The 23,293-nt window shown below is 43.8% G+C and overlaps 1 protein-coding gene across 2 annotated transcripts; it reads right to left on the bottom strand.

Annotated features, from left to right (window-relative positions):
- Positions 1-159: 159 nt before the first annotated feature.
- On the bottom strand, positions 160-21,763 carry LOC126922674 (probable serine/threonine-protein kinase MARK-A). Of its 2 annotated transcripts, XM_050735464.1 has the most exons (8): positions 21,166-21,763; positions 20,062-20,517; positions 15,293-15,505; positions 14,990-15,128; positions 6,087-6,213; positions 4,185-4,233; positions 3,850-4,029; positions 160-3,594 (listed from the first exon to the last, which is right to left on the bottom strand). In XM_050735464.1, the coding sequence occupies exons 2-8, from the start codon at positions 20,358-20,360 to the stop codon at positions 1,026-1,028; spliced, it is 3,576 nt and encodes a 1,191-aa protein (XP_050591421.1). In that variant the 5' UTR covers positions 20,361-20,517; positions 21,166-21,763; the 3' UTR covers positions 160-1,025. The 2 variants fall into 2 exon arrangements, with proteins under 2 accessions (XP_050591421.1, XP_050591422.1); XM_050735465.1 differs by lacking the exons at positions 20,062-20,517; positions 21,166-21,763 and adding an exon at positions 15,634-17,179.
- Between the last annotated feature and the right edge of the window lie 1,530 nt (positions 21,764-23,293).

The following is a 23,293-nucleotide window of genomic DNA, read 5'->3' as shown; positions in this document are numbered from 1 at the left end:
TTTTTGTTTGTGAAACATTGACGTAAGATGCTGGAGGTCTTCTCCTGAAGATCAAACTGGTATTCGTAGGAATTGAGAGGTATTAATTGGATTTTCTCGTGAAAGCTTTCTGAGACTACAATTGGCTCCGTTTCTTTCCAAGGCAAATAACGCGTGACATTTAACGGCAAGGAGTCTTTATTGCGATATCTTCGATACAAAATTGAACGAGTCGTTTAGAATCTAAATGAAATACACTATTAGACCGGCTTTAAGAAGACGCTAGCTACTACGATATAATTGAGTTATTATTTTCGGCGCACCAATTGAATCCTGATTGCTACTATCTAAAGCTTCGATGGGCAACAGAGGTAACAGAGATAATTAGTAGAGGCAAAGATGTATCGTAAAAAGATAATCTCTCGTGAGTGAGCAATTTCTTTGAACGCAAGATTCGCGTTTCTCGCACGCCGTACATTGTCGCAACGTTCCTCGCAATGTGAGTTAAGCTACAAGAAGACATTATCGATGTTTCCTTTCCTCTCGTTTTTATCGGTACCATATTTCCAGACGAAATTAGTTGCTTCGTTTTCTTGGTACCCACGTGTCCATCGATACTACGCACTTCGAAAAAAGTAGTTCTCGAAGGTCGCTCGATATGGAGATTAAGTCAAGGATAAGGCTATGACGATCAATCACGTTCGATCGCCTTGTTTGACCACACGACGCCCAGATGGGATGTTAATGACAGGTTTGTCGTTCGACTATTTGATGACACACGCTTGTAGATTATTTATCCGCCGGTTTGGTCCACTCGAACATGACCAACGTAGCTACGTTACTTAGTTAAGTCTTACGGTATTGTTTCACCAACGTTTGCCAAGGCTTGAAGATCGTTAAATCGATCGTCTCGTTTCTGTCAAACGAACTCGGTCAAAGAGTTCGCGAAAAGAAGTGTTCAGCTGTTCGATCTTCCGGCTTGAGTCACCGTAATATCGAGCAAGGCCAAGTTCTATAATCAGTCTTCGTGGAAGGGAAGTGTATTTCTACGGGTTGATGTATTGGGGCATGGCAGGACTGCTTTTCCTCCTAATCTTTCCATTTTGTTGCGATCCGTTTAGCTGGTTAATAGGTTTCTTGTTCGCGTCATTGTTTTTGCTAAACTTCTCCATTGCTCTGCTGTAAGAACCCGTACAAACTCTACCCCAAAGCCTTTTGTCATCTGCGCACTGCTTGTTCCTTCCCTCGCTCGAAGTTCTCTGAATCTCGTGCCTTCTCTGGATTTTGCTGGGATCTTCTTTCTCCAAGGACGCGTTAGATCCTGCTGTACCACGTTGAACGTCTTCCCAAGAAGTGTTCGCATCCGAGTGCACGCTAGAAGGAGTAGGGCAACTGCTTTCGCTGGACAAAGACGAGGATCTCGCGAAAGACGGTGGTACAACCAATTTCATCTTATGATCCTCCTCCTTGGGACTCAAATTCAAAGGTGGCTCGCTTCGAGCTCGAGTACTCGATCTATTTTCTCCCTCGTTTTTATCCTGATTGTCGTTCAAGATTACCTTCGCGATGGACGTCCTTTTTCTTAAATTTTCCAAGTTCTCCCTCGGATTATTCTGAAAGCTGTCTACCCGTTGCAAGATGTCTTTCAAATTCACGTTCGCGCACTCTGTATTGTACAGCGGTTTCGTTCGATCCGATTTTTGCACCTTCGAATTCGTTTTACCGTTCACGGATACAGAAGTTGTTTTCCTAGTCGAGTCCTGAGAATCGTCTTTGATATGGCACGCGACTTCTGGGTAGATATAATTTGGTAGCCTTTCTTTCTGACGAGGATTAGCGATCGTCCTCTGAGTTTTGTCGCTCAATTGTTCCATCGTGATCGACCTGGCTCCCTTCACGCATTGCTTGTATTTTTCGTCTATTGTTGTATCGACATTGTCTTGAACCGTGGCTTCTTCGAAGATATAGTCTTCGTTGATACCAATCGACGATGGACTCGACCACTGTTCGGAAGACGATTCAACCTGCTCTTTGTCCTTTCCATCCTCCACAGTTTTGCTATCCGGTTTCCTATCGTTTTTAGAATCGGAAGCGACGTCGTTATCCTCGTTTTCGTCCTCGTTACCCGAATCGACGAAGTTCTTCAATATCCCCTCGTCTTTCTCGCTTTTCTTTCTCAACTCCTCCCAATTCTTCCGCGGCTTGTAACTCGTTTTCCGTCTAACGATCTTGCTTTCGCTGATGTTGATATCCGGAATGAATAACCTCAGAGCTTTTGTGCCGGTAGGAAAAGTGACTTCGTTCACTCTTTTCTCGGTCATTATCGCTTCCAAACTCGACCTCGAGGCGACTTCCTGGTGCTTGTTAAACGCGGATACGAGCTGCGCCACGGTGTACTTTGGCTCCTCATTTTCGGACTCGGTCGATCGGTCCTCTTTGTCGTCCGACGTGCCGGAATTGTTGGAGTGACTCGATACGTCGGAATGTTGTCGTTGACAGGGTCGTTTTCCGGCCACCAGATTCGATTCGTTATCGCGATTCACCGGTGTTTCGTCCGAATCTTCGGTCAACGTATCCGATTCGATCGACTTCAACGAATCGAAATTCTCTTCAGACTCGAAAGCTTGTTCCCTCGATGCTTGCAGATCTTTGACGACTTCTTCTTGCAGCTCGGTTTTTCTCGATCGATTGTTAACTCGCACCACGACTCCTGATTCTGTCGCGATCTTCTGCGAAGATTCTTTGCTCTCTCCATCCAAATGTTTTTTCGTCTCCGTTGAACTGGAAACATCGTCGTGGGATCGGTGTTCTGCAGTGTCGCACGTGGTTTCGATCGACGTGTCCGATACGTTGGACGTATCGATTTCAGCACCTAATCGTTTGAAAATGGGTACCACGTCCTCCGTTTTGGCTCGTTGGTAGCTCTTCCTTCTCCGTCTAAGACACTCGAGGCTTCTGTAGATGTCCAAAACTCCTTGAGACTTGGACAACGATCTCAGCCCGTACAGTTTCTCCCGCGACTTGTTCATCACAGGATTTATCGCCATCCGCGGTTGTAAAGAAGCCGAGGTTGCGGAAGAGTTTTCATTGAGCAAACACGCCTGTGACTGGATTCGATTTAGGCTTCGTATTCTAGACAAAAGTCCTCGACTAAGACCGTGATTTAAGTTCGCTTGTGACCGACTTTGCGCTCGACTGAGCAAACCCTGGGTCTGTTCTTTGTTCAGCAAGCAACTCTGGCTGGTGCAGCTAAGATTCGTTCTGGAAGAGTTGAGACTCGTTCTAGAATCGGCTGGACTTGGGAAATCTTCGCTACCCTCGAGACTAGATCGGCTTCCTGTGAGACGGTGACTCAGGCACATCTCGCTTTGACTTAGCAAACAGTCTTGCAAGCTCTGATCGGAATGATTCGCGTCCTGAACGTCGCTCGATAGATTCGCCTGACTGCTCGCCTGGCTCAAAAGCGCCGCTCTTCGCAGGTTCTCGCGACTGACAACCCGCTCCAGAAGCACTTCTCTCGACTTCGACAGGTATCTTCGGAGATGTGGCGACGCCTGCGTGGGCGCGCCGCGTAGCCAATCGTGACGCAGGCATTGTTTCGCGGTCATTCGTGCGCTAAAATATAAGACAGTGGTTTTATCTTAATATCTACGTATCTCTTTCTCGAATAGGGACGCGACTAACAATAAGTACCGTTGATAATCGAATAATCGTTAATATTTTAATAAACAGGAAGGCTTTAAATATTTGATCAAGGTTCGAAGCAAGAAATCGCGTACGTCCGTAGATCGAAGGATCGGATCGACGTTTCTCGCGCTTGTATCGTCCTGTTAGCCATCTTTTCGATTGCTTTTATGTTTCGTAACTCACCTCGGGTCCAGCACCAAAAGCTTCGCGACGAAATCTTTCGCCTGCGCCGAGATGTCGCCGAACAATTCTTCGGGAAAATCTACTTCGCCTAGAGAGATGTTTTGAAACGTTTCTTGATCGGTTTCACCGCCGAATGGAGAAAATCCGGTTAAAAGAACGTATGTCGTTACACCCACGGACCTTCAATCGAGTAATGTTATTCGAATATGATCGGAGAATTACATAATTGGGAAACTTTCTGGGAAAAAAGACCAAGATTACTATCTTTCACGGATTCATCTGTAGGCCATTCTTTTCAGAAAATTTCCCGACAGTGTTCTTCGTCGTTTACCTACCACATATCGGCGGCTAACGTGATCGGCTCGTAGTGGAGAATTTCAGGAGCTGAAATTGAGAGAAATCGTGGAACGTTAAGCGAATGTTATTTGGTTGAACGGCCTCGTTCGAATTCGTGATATCATCTAGGAACGTCATATATTTATTCGCAAACGAAAACTGATCGAACCTCGTGGGTGTCGGTGGTCGAAGGAATAATTGAATTCTAATTTACGCTTTAAACGACAGTGACGTACACGGTATACAAATTTTGTCGTACTTCGCCGTTAAAAATATCGAATTACGAGATTGAAATTCGTTACACGAGTAGAAAGTCTAGATTCGTCGTTTCCTTGTGGTCGCTGTCTTTCTTTATAGTTGGACGGTATTCCTATTATAACTTCTCCATTCATCGATCCTCGCTAAAGATCCCATTACAATTTTTACCTTCGCGTTAAGTAGGCCGACAAAGATAAAAATAAAATAATCTCTCTCTCTCTGTCCCATCGTGTATAGTTGGACGCTAGTCCGATATTTCATGTGCATAAATGTCAAATGCTTTTTACATATTTAACACGCGTGAACGTCCGTAGTTTAATTATTAGCGGATAAGTCTCCGAGGCACGAGAAGTTGATAGAACCCGCGAGGAGATCGAGTACGACGAGTTTTCTTGCGAATAAACCGAATAAAGAGCACCGGGACACGATCACGATGACTGTGCTCCTTCGTTTCGAGTGTTAAGCGCGATTAAGATATTCAACGATACGCGCTAGCTCTGTTATTCGACGAATCGATACGATCAACGAGGATAATGGCGCGCGTCAATTATATCGTTAACTATGCGGCCTACGACCGAGCTCTTTTCATTGAATAAGCTTTATATGCCGTTCTGCTGTTACGCGGCATATCGTTCTATTCGAGCGAAACGAGTCGTGAACAAAGAGAACGAGTCATCGTTCGTCCGAATCGAAATTAACGACCGCACGAAGAATGCGTGCGCATTTTAATAGTTGGCAACGATCCATGCGACGAAACTCGATTTAATAGAATTTCGATGACTGTTCCCCTTTGCTTTCGCTTGGAAATCCCAATGTCGATGGGCAACGCGGTGACGAGTTTTTAGACATTGAGAATAAAAGTGAGCAGAAGAACGTGCCTCGTATTTCCTGATCGCGAGATTTTAACATCGATTCAAGAGGCAAGAATCATCGACGATGACAAGTTGGACAACGCGATCGCGCAAGGAAACTTAACGTGTCAGTTAATATCGATTATGTCCGCGATCTCGGTCGGACCAAAGATCGCCGATTAACGAGGCAAGATTATTAATTGCTAGCAATTAACTGGCAACTCGAGCAAAGTGCCGACACACCTGTTTACCTGTTTGATCGCAGTAAACTCGCGTTACAAAGTAATGCGCTCGATACATCATCCGTGTAGCGATAACGCAGATATTTACAGGATGTTTCAAAGATTTGAGGCGGGCTTTTATGTAAAACTCTTTAAAACAAGCAACGAACGAAGATGATTAAATTGTTATCGATTTTTACTGAAAGATACATCTGTTGTCACGGCTATAAACGTTTATCGAGGAGACGCTAAAATGTCGAACGAGTACTCATGCTCGTGATTGATATAAGAGATTTGATGGATCTGTAGAAATAATAAGCCTGTTTTACATTTTGTTCTCTCTCTATTTCATGCTTTTAGACGTACTTTAACTTTCTGAAACACCCTATATATTTTCCAAGGGAACGAAAATTCGGAGGAACCGACGAAACCAGCTGGCTCGTTCCTTCGGATGGAAATCGCATCTCGTTTGTCGGTTGGGTTTCGTTCGAGCTGTTCTTATTGGCATGCCGTGAGATTGCGCGCGATAAAACTACAAAATGAAGTCGTCTGGCGAAAAACGGTTGCTTACCCACGTAATCCGGTGTGCCGAGGATTTCTCGGACCTCCGTCCCCTCTAATATCACTCTCGAGATCTCGAAGTCGCAGAGCTTCACCTCGCATTCGGGGAAGCTGCCCATCATTACCAAATTTTGCGGCTGAAACATAAAGCATCGGCCGGTGAGTCGTTTCTTATTAGCTCGTTCGTTTTTTCGGTACCAATTAGCCGCCGTTAATTGACTCGTTAATTCAGCCCGAACGAGTCGTCGCTTTTTCTTCGCTTTAATTGAATTTCGAGCGTAAGTAATGCGTAAACAACGCATATGCGATCGAGCGATATATTTTTAACTCTGGCAATGAACGAAAAATGAGTTCGTTAATATTCAGATGAATTCGATTATAAAAAACGGGTTCAAGCATTGTTCGAGTAATATTCGTCGGGGAAATTCAAATGTCTTACGTCATTTCGATGGGTTAATTTCCATATTAATCGAAATTAATATTTAAATATTCGCTTCTAGAAGTTTCCCGAGTCTATTTTGTTTTCTAATTTTTCTGTAACTAAACCTAGTCAGGATATTCTATAGGAAGGAAACAGATTTGTTAAGTGGTTAAATAGGAAGTTAAATAGGAAGACAATGGTGCTTGATCTTCCGATATAAAATCAAAATTCCGATCTGCTAGGATAATTAATTCCATCTCTGAAATGGAATCTAGATAAAAATCTAAATAGAAAATTCATTCCTCGATTACAATTTATATATATTCGAAGTTTAGCTATCGATCTTCTATAAAAACATGCATTTGCATCAACATCAGTGTAGCAATTACATCGATTGTAAATCTATCTTATCCTGTATAGCATAGCAATCGCAAGATTTTGTTACTTTCGTTATAATTTTGTCATCATTTTTTAATAAAACGTTCACGATAAAACTTCTTCTAATATTTTGTACGTTCGCTGGTACATTATTCTTCGCAGTTCGGCCTGAATAAATTGTCATTCTTATTCATACTCGGAGAATATGTTAACAAAGTTTGCCTGGAAAAACACCCTGTATAAAAATCCTCCGATAAACATTCTGCCCATACTGCGCCAGTAGATCGATTCCACTTTACGGTGATTCACAATTATCTTGTTCCGTGAATCTCGTACTCGATGCGATGGAAAAAAAATCAGCTATGCCCGTTCACGTTCTTCAACGTCGTGCGCTTCGCGAATCCTCGATGATCTACGCGATCGATAAAAGATCTTGGGAGACTTCGGTCCATGCAAACGAGGCTACCTTAAACAACATCACCAACTAACGCGAGTTAATCGCGTCGCGTCGGATGTCGTCGTTCCTTTTACGCGTCGCGTCGCTTGCTCAGCGGGATATCTTGTATTTCTCTACCGTCACAATGTCGAAGCTGTTGGAGGATCGTCGAGCACGTCGTTAAACGACGCTTTCGGTGTTGCTATCGCGTGAAAAGAATTTTGTACAACCTTTTTTAGATCGTTCGTAACAAGCGCGATCATCGCACGTAAATTACCAGTGTTTTAGATTTACTGTATCGTTCGGCAGATGCGATGGTTCAACGTCAATAGAATCTCATTTGTAGAACACGAACGAGGAATTAATCAACGAATATTTCTCGTTACAGGCTAATAAGGAAACATCAACAACGTGAAAAATTATTTAGATTGGCGTCAATTGCGGGAGATCTTTTATGCTTATCTTTTATGCATATCTTATCGTCGATGAGAATAAAAAATAACGTACACGTATACGACACGGATGGTTATTGTTTCAGTTAGGCGCTTCATCGTGAATGCATTCCTCTCGGGCGCAGCAGAGTTCACGCCTGCCGTCGACGTAAAGTTAGAAAAGCCGGGATGGAAACTGAGACGAGAGAATGGGAGAAAAGGGCCTCGCGCGAGTACCAACAGCGTGGTTCGTGATTCGCGCTTCATCGAGGAGTACATCGCGATCATTTACATAAACACGGTAGATGCTGTTACGATAAATTCGTGCGCGCACAGCGAACAGAATGGAATATTAAGTTTCTCGTTGAACAAGCTCGCTACGATCGAGGCTGCGATCTCTGCTGCGTAACTGTCGACTGTAACGCGAACGCGATTTTTCTCAAACGAGAGGACGCTTACGCGCTTTATTTGCACGACGAGAGTCGCATAAGAATGCAACCTATATTCGATCGAGCGCCGTCTCGCGAAGCCTAGATTTCCCAACGGCCGGTTCTTCGCGTTTCCTTATACACGTCACCCGTTGCGATTTCCCAGCCTAACAAGTACACACGTTAGAATCGCGATCGTTACGCTAGACCCACGCCTGTTGCCCGATCCCGCGCTCTCGAATCGCCGCTTAACGATCTCCGATCTACGAAATACACGCCGGTTACGTAAGCGGCTCTCTCGCACGGGGACACCGCTTATTCCTCTCGTAGAATCTTCCTGGCTTTAACGTCCAGGTCCTTGGAAGATGTGACGGCGTGGGCGAATCTGAATATTCAAAGTATCTCTCGATAGTCCCGGCACGCGGCTAATAAATAATGACAAAAGACGTAAAAATAATTCCTCGGTCCGCTAGATGCGCAATTCAGCGAACCACGTTAAAGAGGGACGTACGGTGGCTCGTGAAAGCGTTACTCAACACAGGGAAATTTTTACGGATACGTTACATGCGTCACGCGAAAGTATTTAAAATTTCATTATCGCTGATATATTTTTCGCTATATGCTGCGTATTACGTACATCTCTATTCTAGACTGCTGGATCGAGATTAACAGGAAAACGACTGATCGATCAGAATTTTAAATTTATGCAAACACAGGTGAAAATTGACAGAAATTGCTTGTAAGAGTTATTGAAAAATAATGAACGAATAATTACGCGTTTCAGGGTGTGCTCGGAATATCGGTATACGTTGTCGATATTTCAAGGTTTTCAACTAAAAGGATAAAATGTCGTCGATATTTATTGACAAGCTGCATTTTCGTCGAGAGCCTTGAAACATTGACAATGTTATTGATTGTCTAACAGCGCCGTAAGATTTCAGACGACATTGTAATTCTTAAGGATTATTCCAGTTTGCTTAAATTTGCATAAATGTGCTTATCTTATCCTCTATATTGAAATACACCAATAAAAAAAAAGTCGACTTCTACAGGCTCTCCTTAATGATCGATGATATTGTTTAAGCTTCATGACTTATAAGAAATCAGATCAATCATGACAAATTTAATCGTATTCTCGAATACACGTGTCTCTGGTTCACCTCTCTCTCTTTCTCTCTTTCTCTCTTATTTCGGACAAGCAGTCTCGAAGGAATCGAATCGAACGCGTTTCGAACGGACGTAGCTGAGTCCTACGCGATCGAATCTCTCACAAGATCGACTCTCGCTACGCTGACCAAACAACTTTTGGCGTGGGCCGGACCCTCGTGTAACATATCGAAAATCTCTCCTCTGCTCGATGTGTTTGCCTCGATAAGAAGGTATTTACACGACGGTGAACTGTTAATTTTGTTCCACGTTGCACGATTTTAATCGAGTTAGCATAGAAGCGGAGCGGCCTTATTAAACATCCAGGGTTTCCCTTTTATGCGTGGTCGAAACGAGTCGCCGAGGCGTTTGATTAAGTTTCCTCTCCTCCTCTGTTCTGGCAAATGTCGCGAGACACCCAGAGGTGCTCCAGTTACGGTGAACAGGTTAGCTGCCTCGTATCTACGAACAGAGATAGTGATTCATCGAGCTCCGACTATCTTGTTAACCAGAATGCGATTGTTCCTTCACGCTGGGAACGTGGGAGCTTCGTTTCTCGTCGCGGTATCTCTCGAGGATCGATCATCCCATTTGCCTTTTCTAATCGAGACGTAACAGCGAAGTCTCAGAGTCTTTCGATCAATTCAAGTAACTTCAATTATTCTTTCGAATTTTTACTCCGGTTTTTAGTTGATCGAATCACGTTGATTCGAGCAGGAGAGCAAGCCACGAAACGCTGTATCAATCGCCTTGAAATATGCTTTAATCTTTCACGAAGGAAAATTGATCTTCTACAAACGCATAATAAAATAAATGTTCCAGAAAATTCAGAATTATGGTACGTAGTTCACGAATGAGTAGATCATGGATGTTTATATGATGTGACTTTAGTAATACATAAACGCGCACATTCGCGATATCAAAATTGTAAAGAGAAGCATTTAGAAATTAACCTACGATATGATCATTCTACAGGCGACAGCTATCGCTCTAAACAAACAAGAGGTGGAGGAGCTGCGCGTCGCTCTACAGCTGTCCGTTAACGTAACGCGCGATTCCTTCCTTTCTCTTTCACGGGAATTTCGCGAGTTATCAACGGTTGCTCCAGTTATGGCGGTCAGACATAGGTATCGAGCGTCCAGCGAGATAGGAACCGGGTGTGATTCACCGACGAAGTCTGGGCGTGGTCGCTCTACCGCGAAGAGCGTGGGGTCTCGCCGCGCTCTGTTTTTCCTCCTGGGAATTGTATCGACGCGATAGCTGCGTTTTTAACTGGCGAAAACCTTGCTTGGAAATTGAATTTTCGATAGATCGGTAGGTCGACTCTGAAGCCTTTCCCGTGGCAATGTTTCCGATCGGTGAAAGTAGTCTTCCTCCGCTGTATTCCTCTGTTTATGTTTCCATCTACTCGCGGTATCTACCAATCTCCATCTTTCTGGTACTAATCAATTTTTTAACACGGAAGAAACGACGCCGGAAGAAATATTGAGCGAATCCCTGAAACACTCCTTCCCACAACTACAAAGTTAAAGAATAGAATTCGATAAAGTAAATTTGCCGAAAAGAATTACAAGCAAAGCGTTGCGTTTACGTAACATTGTCTTTTTTCTTTAATTAAAGATTTAAACTTGTATGTAGAAAGCTTATAATGAAAATTGAGAATTGCGTAACAGAAAATAATGGAAATTATGACTTTCCCCGGTCAGACAGCCGGTTTCAAAGACCATAGCGAGGCGAGGCGAGACAGCGTATCGCCTGGGGTGCAGTTTGCACCGGGAGACAATGTAATTGCATCGATTCGGCAGTGGATACAAAGAGGCGCAGCTGGTTTGCACGTACGATCGCCAACACGGCAATGCATCGCACGTCCCTCGCCTGTCCTCTCCCTTTGATACGCGCCCCACTACATATATCCAAATACGGCGGTCGAACATTTATGGAGCGTTGGAATAATGCGAGTATCGTACACGACGCACGCAACGATTCTCTCGGTTCGTAGCAGCCCGCGAATCGTGAACCGTGGATCAGCGATCGGGGATAGCGCGCGATCTCCAACGCGCCCGAGAATTTGTACTCACCAAGGTTGTTCATTGCCGCGTTTCTTTCACGCCGGATTAAACTCAAGAGTGTGAAGATTGTAACCAATTGCCAAAATAGACTGGCAAGGAATAGACTCGCGAAGAAGACTCGCTGTTGCTTGGACTAAAGCGTTCGCTGTAACCGGCGTCCTTTTCAATTAATTCCACAGAGCTGTTATTATAGTCGTATATAGTCCCGGTTCTTGTGTGCCTCGAACGATGAATGGGCAGTGAGTTAACAATTTAATCTTACTTTCATGTGCGTGCCAACGTTTTTGCCTAATCTCATCGTTAGTTTTAACGAACTGAAACAATTTCATCTTTTAAGGAAAACATTGGCATAAAGTCGAAGCGAGATACCGTGTACTTCAATAATATACATGAGTTGTAGGACATTTATTGCAAATGTATACCTAGTAAAAAATTAGTATGCAGAATGAATATTGGTCTTAAACATGCAACGAACGCCGAACATGGTCTCGTTAAATATCGCGGCCTACTAATACAGCGAATAATCGACTGTCCAAGATCTTGAACATCTTGTAATTTCCAGGCACATTTTGAGATTCGGTGATTCAAACTCTAGCAATATGACGATTATAGTCTTGTTTCATTAGAGAGCCAATGCAGGGTCTTTTGTACGTATAATATATTCGTAGAGAGTTTCTATGAATGTTCAAATACTTTCGTGAGCGACTGTATGTACCTGTAGCGTAACACAAAGCGTATATCAATACAAGTCGTGAATTCAGCTCGGATAGCTGAATAAATGTAAATAAGTTTGGAGATCCTTGATAAAGGATTCTCGACGAGATTTACGTCGTCGATAAAAGTCGGCACGCGCTCGCATCCACTCACGGCGCACGTAAAACGCGCGGGCAGGCGCCTTGATCGAGGATGTTGTTCCGTGGCAAAGGCTCGTCGACCTTTCGCGAATTTCTCGCGAGGATAACAAGAAGGAGTCTTTTTTTATCCGTGGCGAAGAAGAAGAGACTCGGATGACCCCGTGAAATCGAGTCGTGCTTTACCGTAACTCTGATATTCCTCTTCTTCCGCCCAAACGCTCGTTGCAGTCGCTTTTATTCTTATAAATAGACTGCGGTCGTTGATGCGACTACAGAAATGGAACTTGGATAGAAATTTGTCCAATCCATCAAACGTTACAGTAGCAACCTCATATATTGTGATTACCCGCAACATAGAAACTAGATTATTTTAAAAAAATGAACGGAACAATTTTGAAATGAATGAACAATTTTGCCCAAAAATAGCTCGCACAATACGTAAAGTCGTCCTCGTCGTCGAAAAGTTAATGCATGACTGTGATTTTCGAGTCAATTGAAGAAACGCATACATCAGGTCTATACACAAAGCACAAAAGGCAAGCGCAGCAAATGAATTACAAATACCGCTCTTGTATGTTTAAAGCAATAATATGCTCTGGCGCGTCACATACCCGTATATAGAATCTTTTAAAGATATTCTGCAATCGTATTATACGACCACCACATTATACGCGATCCTACCGCAATTTGAAAGTGTCCAGACACTTGTGCACATTAACGTATCCAAACACTCGAGTCTGCCACTTATACGAAATCCCACCTTAACAGAGAGAGACTCTGTTTAACGTTAAACGTCCTATCCCTTGTCGACGTCGAATATGATTCCGTACGCTGCTAAAGTATCATCAAACGAACATCGATATCCCCGTGATGTATCAAGTACAGTATCGATTTAGCGTCAATCGAACAAAGGCCAATATCCATAATAATTGGTACCAAGTACCAAAAATTTCGCTACTTCGCATCGATACTTCCCATCGAGTGCTTCGGTATCGAATCGATCGGACATCGTTAACGGTGATCGGTATCTGATCGCTAGTTACTGGTCGTAAGGAAGCCGTAAAAACTCGAGAGCAGTTTGTACCGAAACGCGAACCGACGAGTTCTCGCGAATGCCACATGCAACTCTTAATTACGTCGGCGCGATATTTTACGAGCGTTGTAGGTTCGCGTAAAAATCGTGGAAGCGGAGTTCGCCAAACTGGCTGTTATTGCCCGTTAAGAGAGACGATCGCCTCGGTGCGGTTCGAGCGAAAATACAGGACGCAGGCTTTATTCGACGACACGCGGCGCGTTCTCGCGCAAAGTCTTTTTCCCCTGAGAAGCTCGCCGGCTAAAAGGCGTTTACGTTTCCGCGATTGTTGAAATAAAAGGCGCCCGTGTATCGAAAGGACGCAATAAATCGGCCGGCAACGAGCTGGAACACAGGGCCGCATTGGGCTTTCGTTTTCAAGCCGCGTCCGAGTTCCAGTGACTTTTTTCGTCGCGTCTCGACGCTCGATGAGGGCCCGAGTCCGGCCGAGTCGCGCGCTCCGCGTATCTCCCCTTTGTCCGGATACCACGTAAAAGGCAATTCCAATTTGTTTACCGGCCGTTTATAGCGGAATCGACTTGCTTCCATCGGAACGCGACCGGCCGCAATTAAGAAGCTGCCTTTCTACTAGCTTCGCGAATAGAAACGCGTCGTCGATGGTTAAATGGGTTTTCTGTTAATTAAAAGTGTTCTGTTGCTGATCTTAAAGGCTCGTTCGAGTTAACTCGTGTAGGCCGGGACTGATTTATTTATTCGACTCTTAGTTACTTGTCTGTAGAAATATTCTTTCAAACTATCCTTCGTAAGCTTCGGATCAGCTGAGTTAATCGCTGAATCAAAGCAACGTAAGTTCGCATATCTTGAAATCTCTCAACCAGTACAAAATTTCAATGAAGTCGTAAAACGTTTCGTTAATGTAAATCTGCCGTAAGTTTCAAACGATGTTGAGATCATTTTAATTATTCCCCGACATGAAAGCAATTTACCAGGTAATATAAAAGAGTCCTTTTTAATCGAAGTTCCGTATCAGCTTCGAACTTTATTATAACATTATTTCGTTCGAAATTTTAGCACGAAGAATATGGTAGCGTAAATGATCAGGTATCGTGACTGCAGCATGATCAAATTTTCAAACGATCAAACAATTAGTCATACCTACATATTTATTTAGGTTTAGGTATAGTAAATGTGCACTATGTTACGTTATTCAATATTTTCTATAACTTCGTTACACCATTTATGTACACTAATAAACGTTTCCTTGTTGTTCAAGTTTTCGACAATTATCCGAAGTATGTTCGTCCCGCGTTACCTCGGATGATCCAGCTTCTACCGTACTGACAAAGTTCGTTCGTTAGATGTCGAGCAACCTTATATAGAATTAATTTTTAATACCACGTTCGTTACTATTATATAAATAAATCGTGATTCATCCACCGTACCGACATTCTAAACTTGTCTCTAGTTCTCGGAATGCTTTTATTCCGGGCAGTGTTTCCACTGTGCAAGATCGCGGAGCGGCGTTCGAATTCTATGAATTCTCCCGCGATGTTACGCTCACGATAGTCTTTGAGAAAACTCGAGTACGGATTCGGCTTTGAGGAGAGGAAATCGTCGGAACTATTGGGTGACGCGACGCCGAGCGAAGTCGATTCCGGGATCCGGATATACGAGAAGCGTGACAAGTTCGCTTCGACCTTTTATGGGTCGAACTTACCTTGATGTCCAAATGGGCGATATTTCTCTGGTGGAGGTAGGCGAGTCCTTCTACTAGCTGCCTCACAAAGTGTACCACGTCACCTTCGAGGGGCACCAAATCGCCGTCGATGAGCGTCTGCAGATCGCCACCAGGGGCGCTGGAAAGTTCAAAGTTCGATGAATTTCGCCTCTTATAAATAGCCAACTATTTATGTTTCTTTAGTTGTTGGGAATCTACCGAATCTTAAAACGATACAAGAACGATTCCACTCATCGTGTTCTTCTTCCGTAACCTTTATACGTTCCCTAGAAAGATACTCACTATTCCATTACGAGGATAATTTCTTTGGGCGTCTCGTAGACATCGTGAAGTCGAATGACGCGATGCGATTGCGAGCAGAGCGACAGCAAAGCGATCTCGTGTCTCAGCTCGGCGCTGCAATCCGCGTTGAATCGGTTTCTCGATGAGTACTTTGCAGCGTACAGGATACCGGTCGCCCGAGATCTGCATCGATAAACTTTCGCCCATTGTCCGCTGTGAAACAACATCGAATCGTTTATCGACCATTTTATTGCAAAATTAAACTAACGTTATAATATTATTGGCAAGGTGATAGGAATTATGATCGTTCCACGAGTAATTACGCAATTAATTTCAAGTACCTGCTGTATGTAATTCTATTCTGTTTATTCTCTTGTGTTTGCATTCGATATCAAAGGATTATTACTCGTAGATAAACGAACGAAATGAATTGAATTAATCATAAGAAGAAGAAATAGCTAGCGCATCTCTGTTATCAGGATTACTCGATTAACTGCTTTCTCTTCGGATCCGTTTTGCTAAATATAGTTCCACTGCAACCAGTGAGAGAGAACAAGAGACGAATCTTATCGCTAAAGCGCGCGAGACTCGTAAGAGAAAAGACGAAAGCAACTTCGAAATTTCGTTGGCCGTCAGTGAGATTTTTACGATCGTCTCGAACAATTCCGAGCGTCTCTGTTCGACAAGGTCGACGCCGCGGCGCCTCGCAAGGCTGCGCCCGCGACGCGTGTAAATCGACGCTGCGAACCGACCGCTTTTACGCGTCTCTGCCTCCGGTATCTTAACACGGCGAACTTTATTGCGCAAACGTCCCACGGCGCGTTACAGGCGACCGTCTTCGTGGTTCGAAACTCACGCGCTGACCGCGTTCTCGAAAGTTCGAGACGCGAGCTGCGGTCGGAACGCTTGCAACGCATCCCCCGTTTGTGTTATTATTTTTTAAACCTCTGCCCTCGGCATATTTTTCATTTCTTTATTTATTTCTTCGTACAATGCGACGGCGAGATTTCGAAGAAACGTATATTTTTTAAAAATTCCTGATTTGCGTTAATTTAGCGCCAAATAATCACCAAAAATCTCTTTGTGTCCCATTAGAGGGAACATCCGAGTTGTTTGCTAGTTTAACGATGGTCCCCTCGGAGAGGACAGTCGAGAGCAAAGGTTTAATCTTCCTGTTTATTCGTAGCTCTTCGTTTGCCTCTATCGCGAGTAACAACAAACAAATATTCTACCATTATTGCAGAACTTTAACGAAAGCTTACTTTATTTTATATCTCGCATTATAAAGCACATATGGCGCGAGTGACTTGATAAATTTAGAATAAAATGATTAAAAAATAAAAATAGCGAAATGCATTTAATTTAAGTTAACGTCACGGAGTATTCAAATATTTATAGTCGATGGTGTACGAGATGTTATCAAAAGGAGACCGGACTGGTTTCATAAAAGTTTTATTAACGAACTAACGGCCCAATTTTGGCTTCGGTTCCTTTCGAAGCAGTCTGTTTCTCCGCTAATACCGGAATGCGGAATGACCATCGTGTTGCTGCCCGTTAAAAATTTTCGTGTTGCGTAAGCCGTGTGCGCAGGAGCGTTGCCGTCACGCAGCAGCCAGTTTTTGTTTTTCCGCAATTGCGGTCTTACGAAACACGAAAATGTTTAACGGATAACGACACGACGGTCGTTCCATATCCTCCGTATTCTCCAGATTTAGCCCCTCGGGACTTACTTCTTTCCCCTAAAATGAAATCGGAGCTCCAGCGACAACGTTTCGACAGTGTGCGATAAAATACGAAAGAAGTCGCAACAGGTACTTGACGCGACTGTGAAAAATAATTTCCAAAAATCATTCGAGGCGTGACAGAACTGTTGGGACAGGCATATCAATGCAACGATGAACTACAGATCTTGGTTCGTACAGAACCAAAGCCAAAACTGAATTGGTTCGATAATAAAATTTTTGCGAAAATTTTTCCAATTTCTTTTCGATATCACCTGGTATTATATCGGAGCAGATGCTCTTAAACTTAGCGTATCTTGGCCTAGCTTTCCGGCAGATCCCCGGCTAATGTTTTCTCCGAGAGTATGCATCCCGGAAGTGTTCGCAGCCCGTAAATTTCCAGGGAGAAAGTAGACGCCCTTGTGCGGCAATCGGCGAATACCCCTTCCCCTTTTGCACCGCAATTTCACCGACGTCCTTTAGCCGGAGCAGATAAGCGCGACAGTCGTAACGAGCATCTGATAGTGGGTGCAATTAACTTTAATCGTTTCCAATTTGAACGTACTGGCCTACACCGGACTGACGAGCCTCGATTTTCCAGGCCCCTCACCCTCGGTACCGTGGCAATTTTTGCGCCCCGTTTGCCGTGGATTCAAGGCCCGTTTCTAAAAGTAATTACCAGGTGTGCTCGGCTGCTCTCGGGCCGTCGTTTGCTCGCGATACCGAATCGAAATCACGCGCACTGAATCACCGAGATCGCACGGATACGCGGAGATCGAAGCTATATACGGCCGATTCTGTGCGTTTGTTCCGACAATCGGGACGATCAAAAGCGTCGGCGATGATTAAAAATCGGGCCTTTGCCGATCTTGGGAAAATATTCGACTATTGAAGATTCCAATAGTCTTCGGGTGATTCGAAGATCGAAGAGTCGATAGTCTTGGGAAAATCTTACGATCGAAGATGGAAACTTTGCAAAAAATAGCGGGAAGGTTTGACGATCGAAGCATCAAGGATCGAATCGTCGGTAATCTTAGGAAAATTCGACGATCAAAGATAAGCAGAGGTTGGAAACGAACGATTTGATAATCCGAGAAAAATTCGACGATGGATCGGAGCATCGTTGATGATCCAATATCAAAGCATTGGTGATGTTGGGGAACTCGATACGACGAGTCGTCATCGTAGAATGGTCGTAGTAGAATCGTATCCTGCAAGTTTCAAGATGTATTATAATTATCGCTAAGTCGACAGTTGAGATGTCGAGTCCTCGAGTTCGCTGAATTATTAAGTCATCCTGAAAGTTTCCGCCGTTTTTGCTGTATCTGATTTTAACGTATAAATATTTCAAGTATGTACTATACAAATATGGTTGGACAGATTGTATCTCACACATCCTTTGTTTAAAATAGTGACTAGCTGATTTTTTCTATTCAGTATACTTTAAACACCATATTTAGTCACGCGAAAGAGTAACAAGCGAGTCTTAAAATAATTCCAATTGACGTTTAATTTTTCCGTTCAATCGATAGCCTAATTACAGAGCATTTACGAACGTTTACAAAGCGAATACTAAATAGATTAAGTATACATATAATATTAGAAAAAATCGTATTTCTATCATCTAAAAGCATTATTCAATTTAAATACGATTTTGTTTTCATACAGCCCAAGAAACATTCAGTTGCAAAATGATTCTGTTCGCGAAATTAATGCTCTGGGAAAACGTGTAATCAAATTACGATATGGAAAATATTTTTCAAAAAAATCCACTTCTGCAGGAGTAAAGTCATTTTAAATCGAACGATTCGAAACAGCCGGAAACTTTCGAGATGACCTAACGTAATATAGTCGTCGTTTCGCGTGGCGTTCAGTGCGTTCCTTCTTTTTGCGCGAAACATTCGTTTGCCTTTCGCGTCTCGGCCCCGTTTTTGGTTAGCGACAGCGCTCGCTAACGAGCCGGTCGCGACTCGGAAAAAAGAGCCACCCTTTGAAACTCGCTAATTCGAGGCGAGTAAGTTTTGCGGATGCAAAGTATTAACGGAGTCGATATCGCGAAACGATTTTGCAGCAGCCATCGGTCGAGTCCGCTTCGTTAAAGATGCAAAGTCACGGTCGGCGATTGCAACCGTTACCAATGGATTATCGACGCGCACTGACAGTAGGTTACACCGCTTGTTTAAGTTTGTATTAACATACTCGATAAATATGAGACGAAGTAAAGTTCAGCGGAATTAACGATCGGTGGTGTGCGTCGATCGCGGTGGAAAGTTACGAGCCGAGCGATTCCAACGACCAACGCGATTTCATTTTTACAACGACCGCATCTGGATTGAGTTTCATTGAAGTGAAGCTATTATCGCCGAGAGCCTGCAGTACCACTATCGAACGAGTGCATGTCAACACGAACAACGACGATTCATTGGTGGACGTATAGAAAATTTCTCGATAGACCGTCAATGGATTTATAACGTGACGCTTTCAATTGAACTATTAAACGTTGTGTGTTACGGAATAGCGTTCTGTCACTTCTACTGTCAATTTGATATTAGTTTTTGATGAACGTGTTTGCGCACTGATTTCCAAGTCATGCGTTAGATATACCAGTCATACGTATTAAGATTCGCCGATGTACATATAGCGCAGAGATTGAACGACAACGATTAAACAGCGGATTTACGACTATTGTTTCTGCATTTATTTTAATGTCTTAGAAATTTAAAGGTATACAAAATCCACAAAATACACCGATAAGCCCGTATATAATAATTTGAGATCGAAACATTTATCCAGTTCTATTCGTAAAAATATGAATTTGCCCAAACGATAACGATATCGACAACAATTACTAAATTTTACTTTTTAATCGTTCTTTCACTAATCTAATATTCCATTCTCACAGCATATGCGTTCGAATGTAAAGCGCCAAATAGAATAAAATTTGTTAAAACTCCGCGATAAGTGCAACGTATAAGCGTCCTAATATCCATGACTGGTAGTATACGCACGTGAATATAATTAAAATCGCGCGAATGTGGAACGTCTTACTTGGCGAACGGCTTCGGGTCGATCTCGTAATGCTCCGTGATAGGCCCCGTCTTGACGACTCTGGCAAGCTGCGCCTCTTGCACGAGAACCAACCCCTCCTTCACGTGTTTCTCGCTCCACTGCACCCTGCACCTTCCTCTGCATCTCTCCTCGTTGCCAGTCCTATCGCCTCCGCGTTTCGCTTTCGCGTTCGCACACTTTGCCGACGATGCTTGCAAGCTTCGACGCTGCGGTCGTGGCGATGTCTTCCTCGCGGACGACATTGTCGGTGACTGATGATGATTCGGCTGATAAATCATGTTATCCACGCAAGATTCTCCTCCCTTCGTTGCTTCGAGAACTTGTTCAACGAACGCGATCGAGCATAACGATAGAGCCCGCTCGAGGAGGGCAGTTCGTTTCAACGATGCGGTTTGGTCGATCACGACGCGCGATCAAGTCCCAGGGCATCGAGCGCTGGAACACAAATCGGATTCGTTAGGAACGATGTTCCACGTTGAACGAAATTCACCGAAAAATCGTTTCTTGTATTTTGAACATTGAACTATCGACGTATTCGTTGCGTGTATTCAGGCTATGGTTTCAATGGATAAGCGTTCTGATAAACCGTCCCGAAGAATTTGAAGATCGAAATACGTATACGTATTCATAAAGGTCTACTGTTGCTCGGGAAAGTAATGCTCGTAGAAACATGTTATGAATACCGTTGAATGTATTATGTGTGTTATATCAAGTATTTTGAAATTTCATTAGCACCGTGATGAGACATCACCGTCACGATTACGTTGGTAAAGTTTGAAAGGATTCTGAGAATGGACATAGAAACAACGAAGTTTCTAGTGCAGAGAAGAGAAAAATATTTAAACAACCGATTATCCGTTATACCAGGCACTGTCTCATCGAGAATGGAGACTCGTTCTACCAACGAATTTCGGTTGTTTCTTCTTAATTAATTTTCTTTGGTATCTTTATTCGTTATTCGATCAAAATTCGTAACAGAACGAAACTTTTCCAACAACCCGGTGCATATTCGATGGCTGTGGCATATTCGTCGGAACACGCGTCCACTGTAACCGTAGTAGCCAAACGCAATTCGACGAGTACCTGTGCTCGATTTCCCGTACACCAATACACGACCTCCGTTCCAAGTAAACGATCCAAGTTTAGCGAAGTTACTTTCGATTTCACTTTGAACGAGCAACGATTGGGAACTCGCGAAACGCGGTCGCAACTCTCCAAGTGGAGGGACGAGCCACGAGCAACGAGTCAAAAGTTCACCGAGCTGGCAGGAGCATCGAAGTTCGATTCGATGGGCTCGACGAAAGATGTCTGCGACGATGTTCGCATCTCGAGGCGAGCGACAGGGATCGTCGTCCGTTCGAGAGATCGCGAGCTTGACGGTCGAGCGCCGCGTCTGAAACTGGCCACGAGTTGGCGAGAGACCACAAGCTTCGACTTCGTTTCAGCTCGCTTCTCTTTTCTTTCTTGCTACGAAGTCGCTGGACCATAGACTACCGTTTCTCTCGTTCCCTCTTTCTTTCGAACCGTCCTCCTTGGTCGATCGTCTCCAGCCTCCCGCCTCTTCGACCTCTTCAGCTTCTCTCTCTCTCTCTCTCTCTCTCTTCCCCTCTTTCTCTCCCTCTCTCTCTTTTTCCTCTACAAGTCTTCGAACTCTCCACTCTCGTGTCCCACTCCTTCTCGCTTGCTGGAGTGGACACGAGCGTCGTCGTTGCTGTTGCTGCTCCTTTTAGTGCTGTTTACGCCGCAACGCCGCTGGTGTATACCAGCGTCTCTGACGTAGGTGGTATCCAGCAGAGGCACGCGATCGTAGATGTCCACCAGCCGGTGCATTATGCATGTGCATAAGTTGCGCTCTCAGGGAAGGAGAAAAACTCGTGGCGATCCGAGTCGCTTCCTTCCTAGGTCCTGTTCCCGCGTATCCAGGCTACTGTCGTGTAGCTACGCTACTTTGATTCTACTCGCTTTCTGGATCCTCTCCTTGTCTTTTTGCTCTCTTTCTTTTCCAACCATCTACCCATCTAGTTGCGAATAGCGTCGAGTTTCTGTGAAGTAAAGCCGGAACGGATGTAAAACCATCGAATGAAAACGATTCGATGTTTATTTGAAATTTTCCTCCCTTAAAGATCATAGATTCTAAATTTTCCAACTTGTAGCGTAATTCTTGCTACGTAAAACGAATCCTGCCGAAATTGATCGTAACGAAATTTGAATCGAAGTCTTTTTACATTTCTACTCTATCGTAGTGAACAAGATTCGATACGTTTCCGTGTATACTTATTCTAGAAAATTCCTCGACTTGTTTCCTTCTTAACCAAACACCTGTACGCAGCAGACGACTACGAAGAACATAATGTTGATAGATCGACCGAATCGTTTGGCGAATGACGACTGTCGGAGAAACATTCGTCTGTTTAGATGGAGAGCTCGAGCGACGATAGTGAAACGAGATACGAGCACGATTGTAAAAGCGTTAATATGTTAATGAACGCGTGGGGGTCTTACCTTCGAGATTTCCATGCCCGATCACATCGCTTCTTGGAAACGAGTCGAGGTGTCGATCTCGATTCCAGCGGAGTACGCCAAGTTGCGCGTGCTTCGTCATATTTCCTACAGCGTCCAGCATTGTCTCCACTTTCCGAACCGTAAATTTCACTAAGATCTTTTTAATCGTTCGAAACGGGACTTCCTCGTCGGAACTTCTTTAACCTATATGGCAGATAAAGATTCCGCGTTCGCTGTTATGGATCGACTGCAATAACGACAAGGATGCTCGATCCCACACCGAAAGGATACGCAAAGGTCTTTCCTGATCGAGTCTTCTCTAAGGAGAAATCGATTAACGAGTCGTTCGAAAAGGTCCGAGGAATCTATATAGAGATTTTACTCGTTTCTTACGAGACAATTAAACGTTTACGAGGTGTTTCTCGTAACTGGATCGAGCTGTAACATTGAAACGATGAAAGGTGGACGAAGCTTTTATTGGACAAACGTAACGTCCTGCATCGATGTGGTGTACGTACAAAAAAGGCAAAAGGTTCGATTTGCAAAAATATTTGGCATCCTTCGAACGTTTCTGCTTCCGAGGAAGACGCTGTTTAAGACAATCGACGATGGCGTTGCAGAAGGTTGGATAGAATTTTCACCTCGTATTGCAGAAACGATATTTTAGAAAATCTTAATACGTAGAACTATACACGACGGTGTTTCTTTG

This window comes from Bombus affinis, chromosome 12 (assembly GCF_024516045.1).
Source record: "Bombus affinis isolate iyBomAffi1 chromosome 12, iyBomAffi1.2, whole genome shotgun sequence".
NCBI lineage: Eukaryota > Metazoa > Arthropoda > Insecta > Hymenoptera > Apidae > Bombus > Bombus affinis.
The sequence above is the reverse complement of the archived record's forward strand: the minus strand, read 5'-3'. Positions and strand labels throughout refer to the sequence as shown.

Excerpts from the sequence above, each read along its gene's own strand:
- LOC126922674 (XM_050735464.1), bottom strand. The coding sequence starts at position 20,360 with ATGATTTATCAGCCGAATCATCATCAGTCACCGACAATGTCGTCCGCG. Across the intron at positions 6,214-14,989 it reads TCGCCCATTTGGACATCAAG|CCGCAAAATTTGGTAATGAT; the intron begins GTAAGTTCGACC and ends TTTATGTTTCAG. Across the intron at positions 3,595-3,849 it reads CTTTTGGTGCTGGACCCGAG|CGCACGAATGACCGCGAAAC; the intron begins GTGAGTTACGAA and ends CTTATATTTTAG.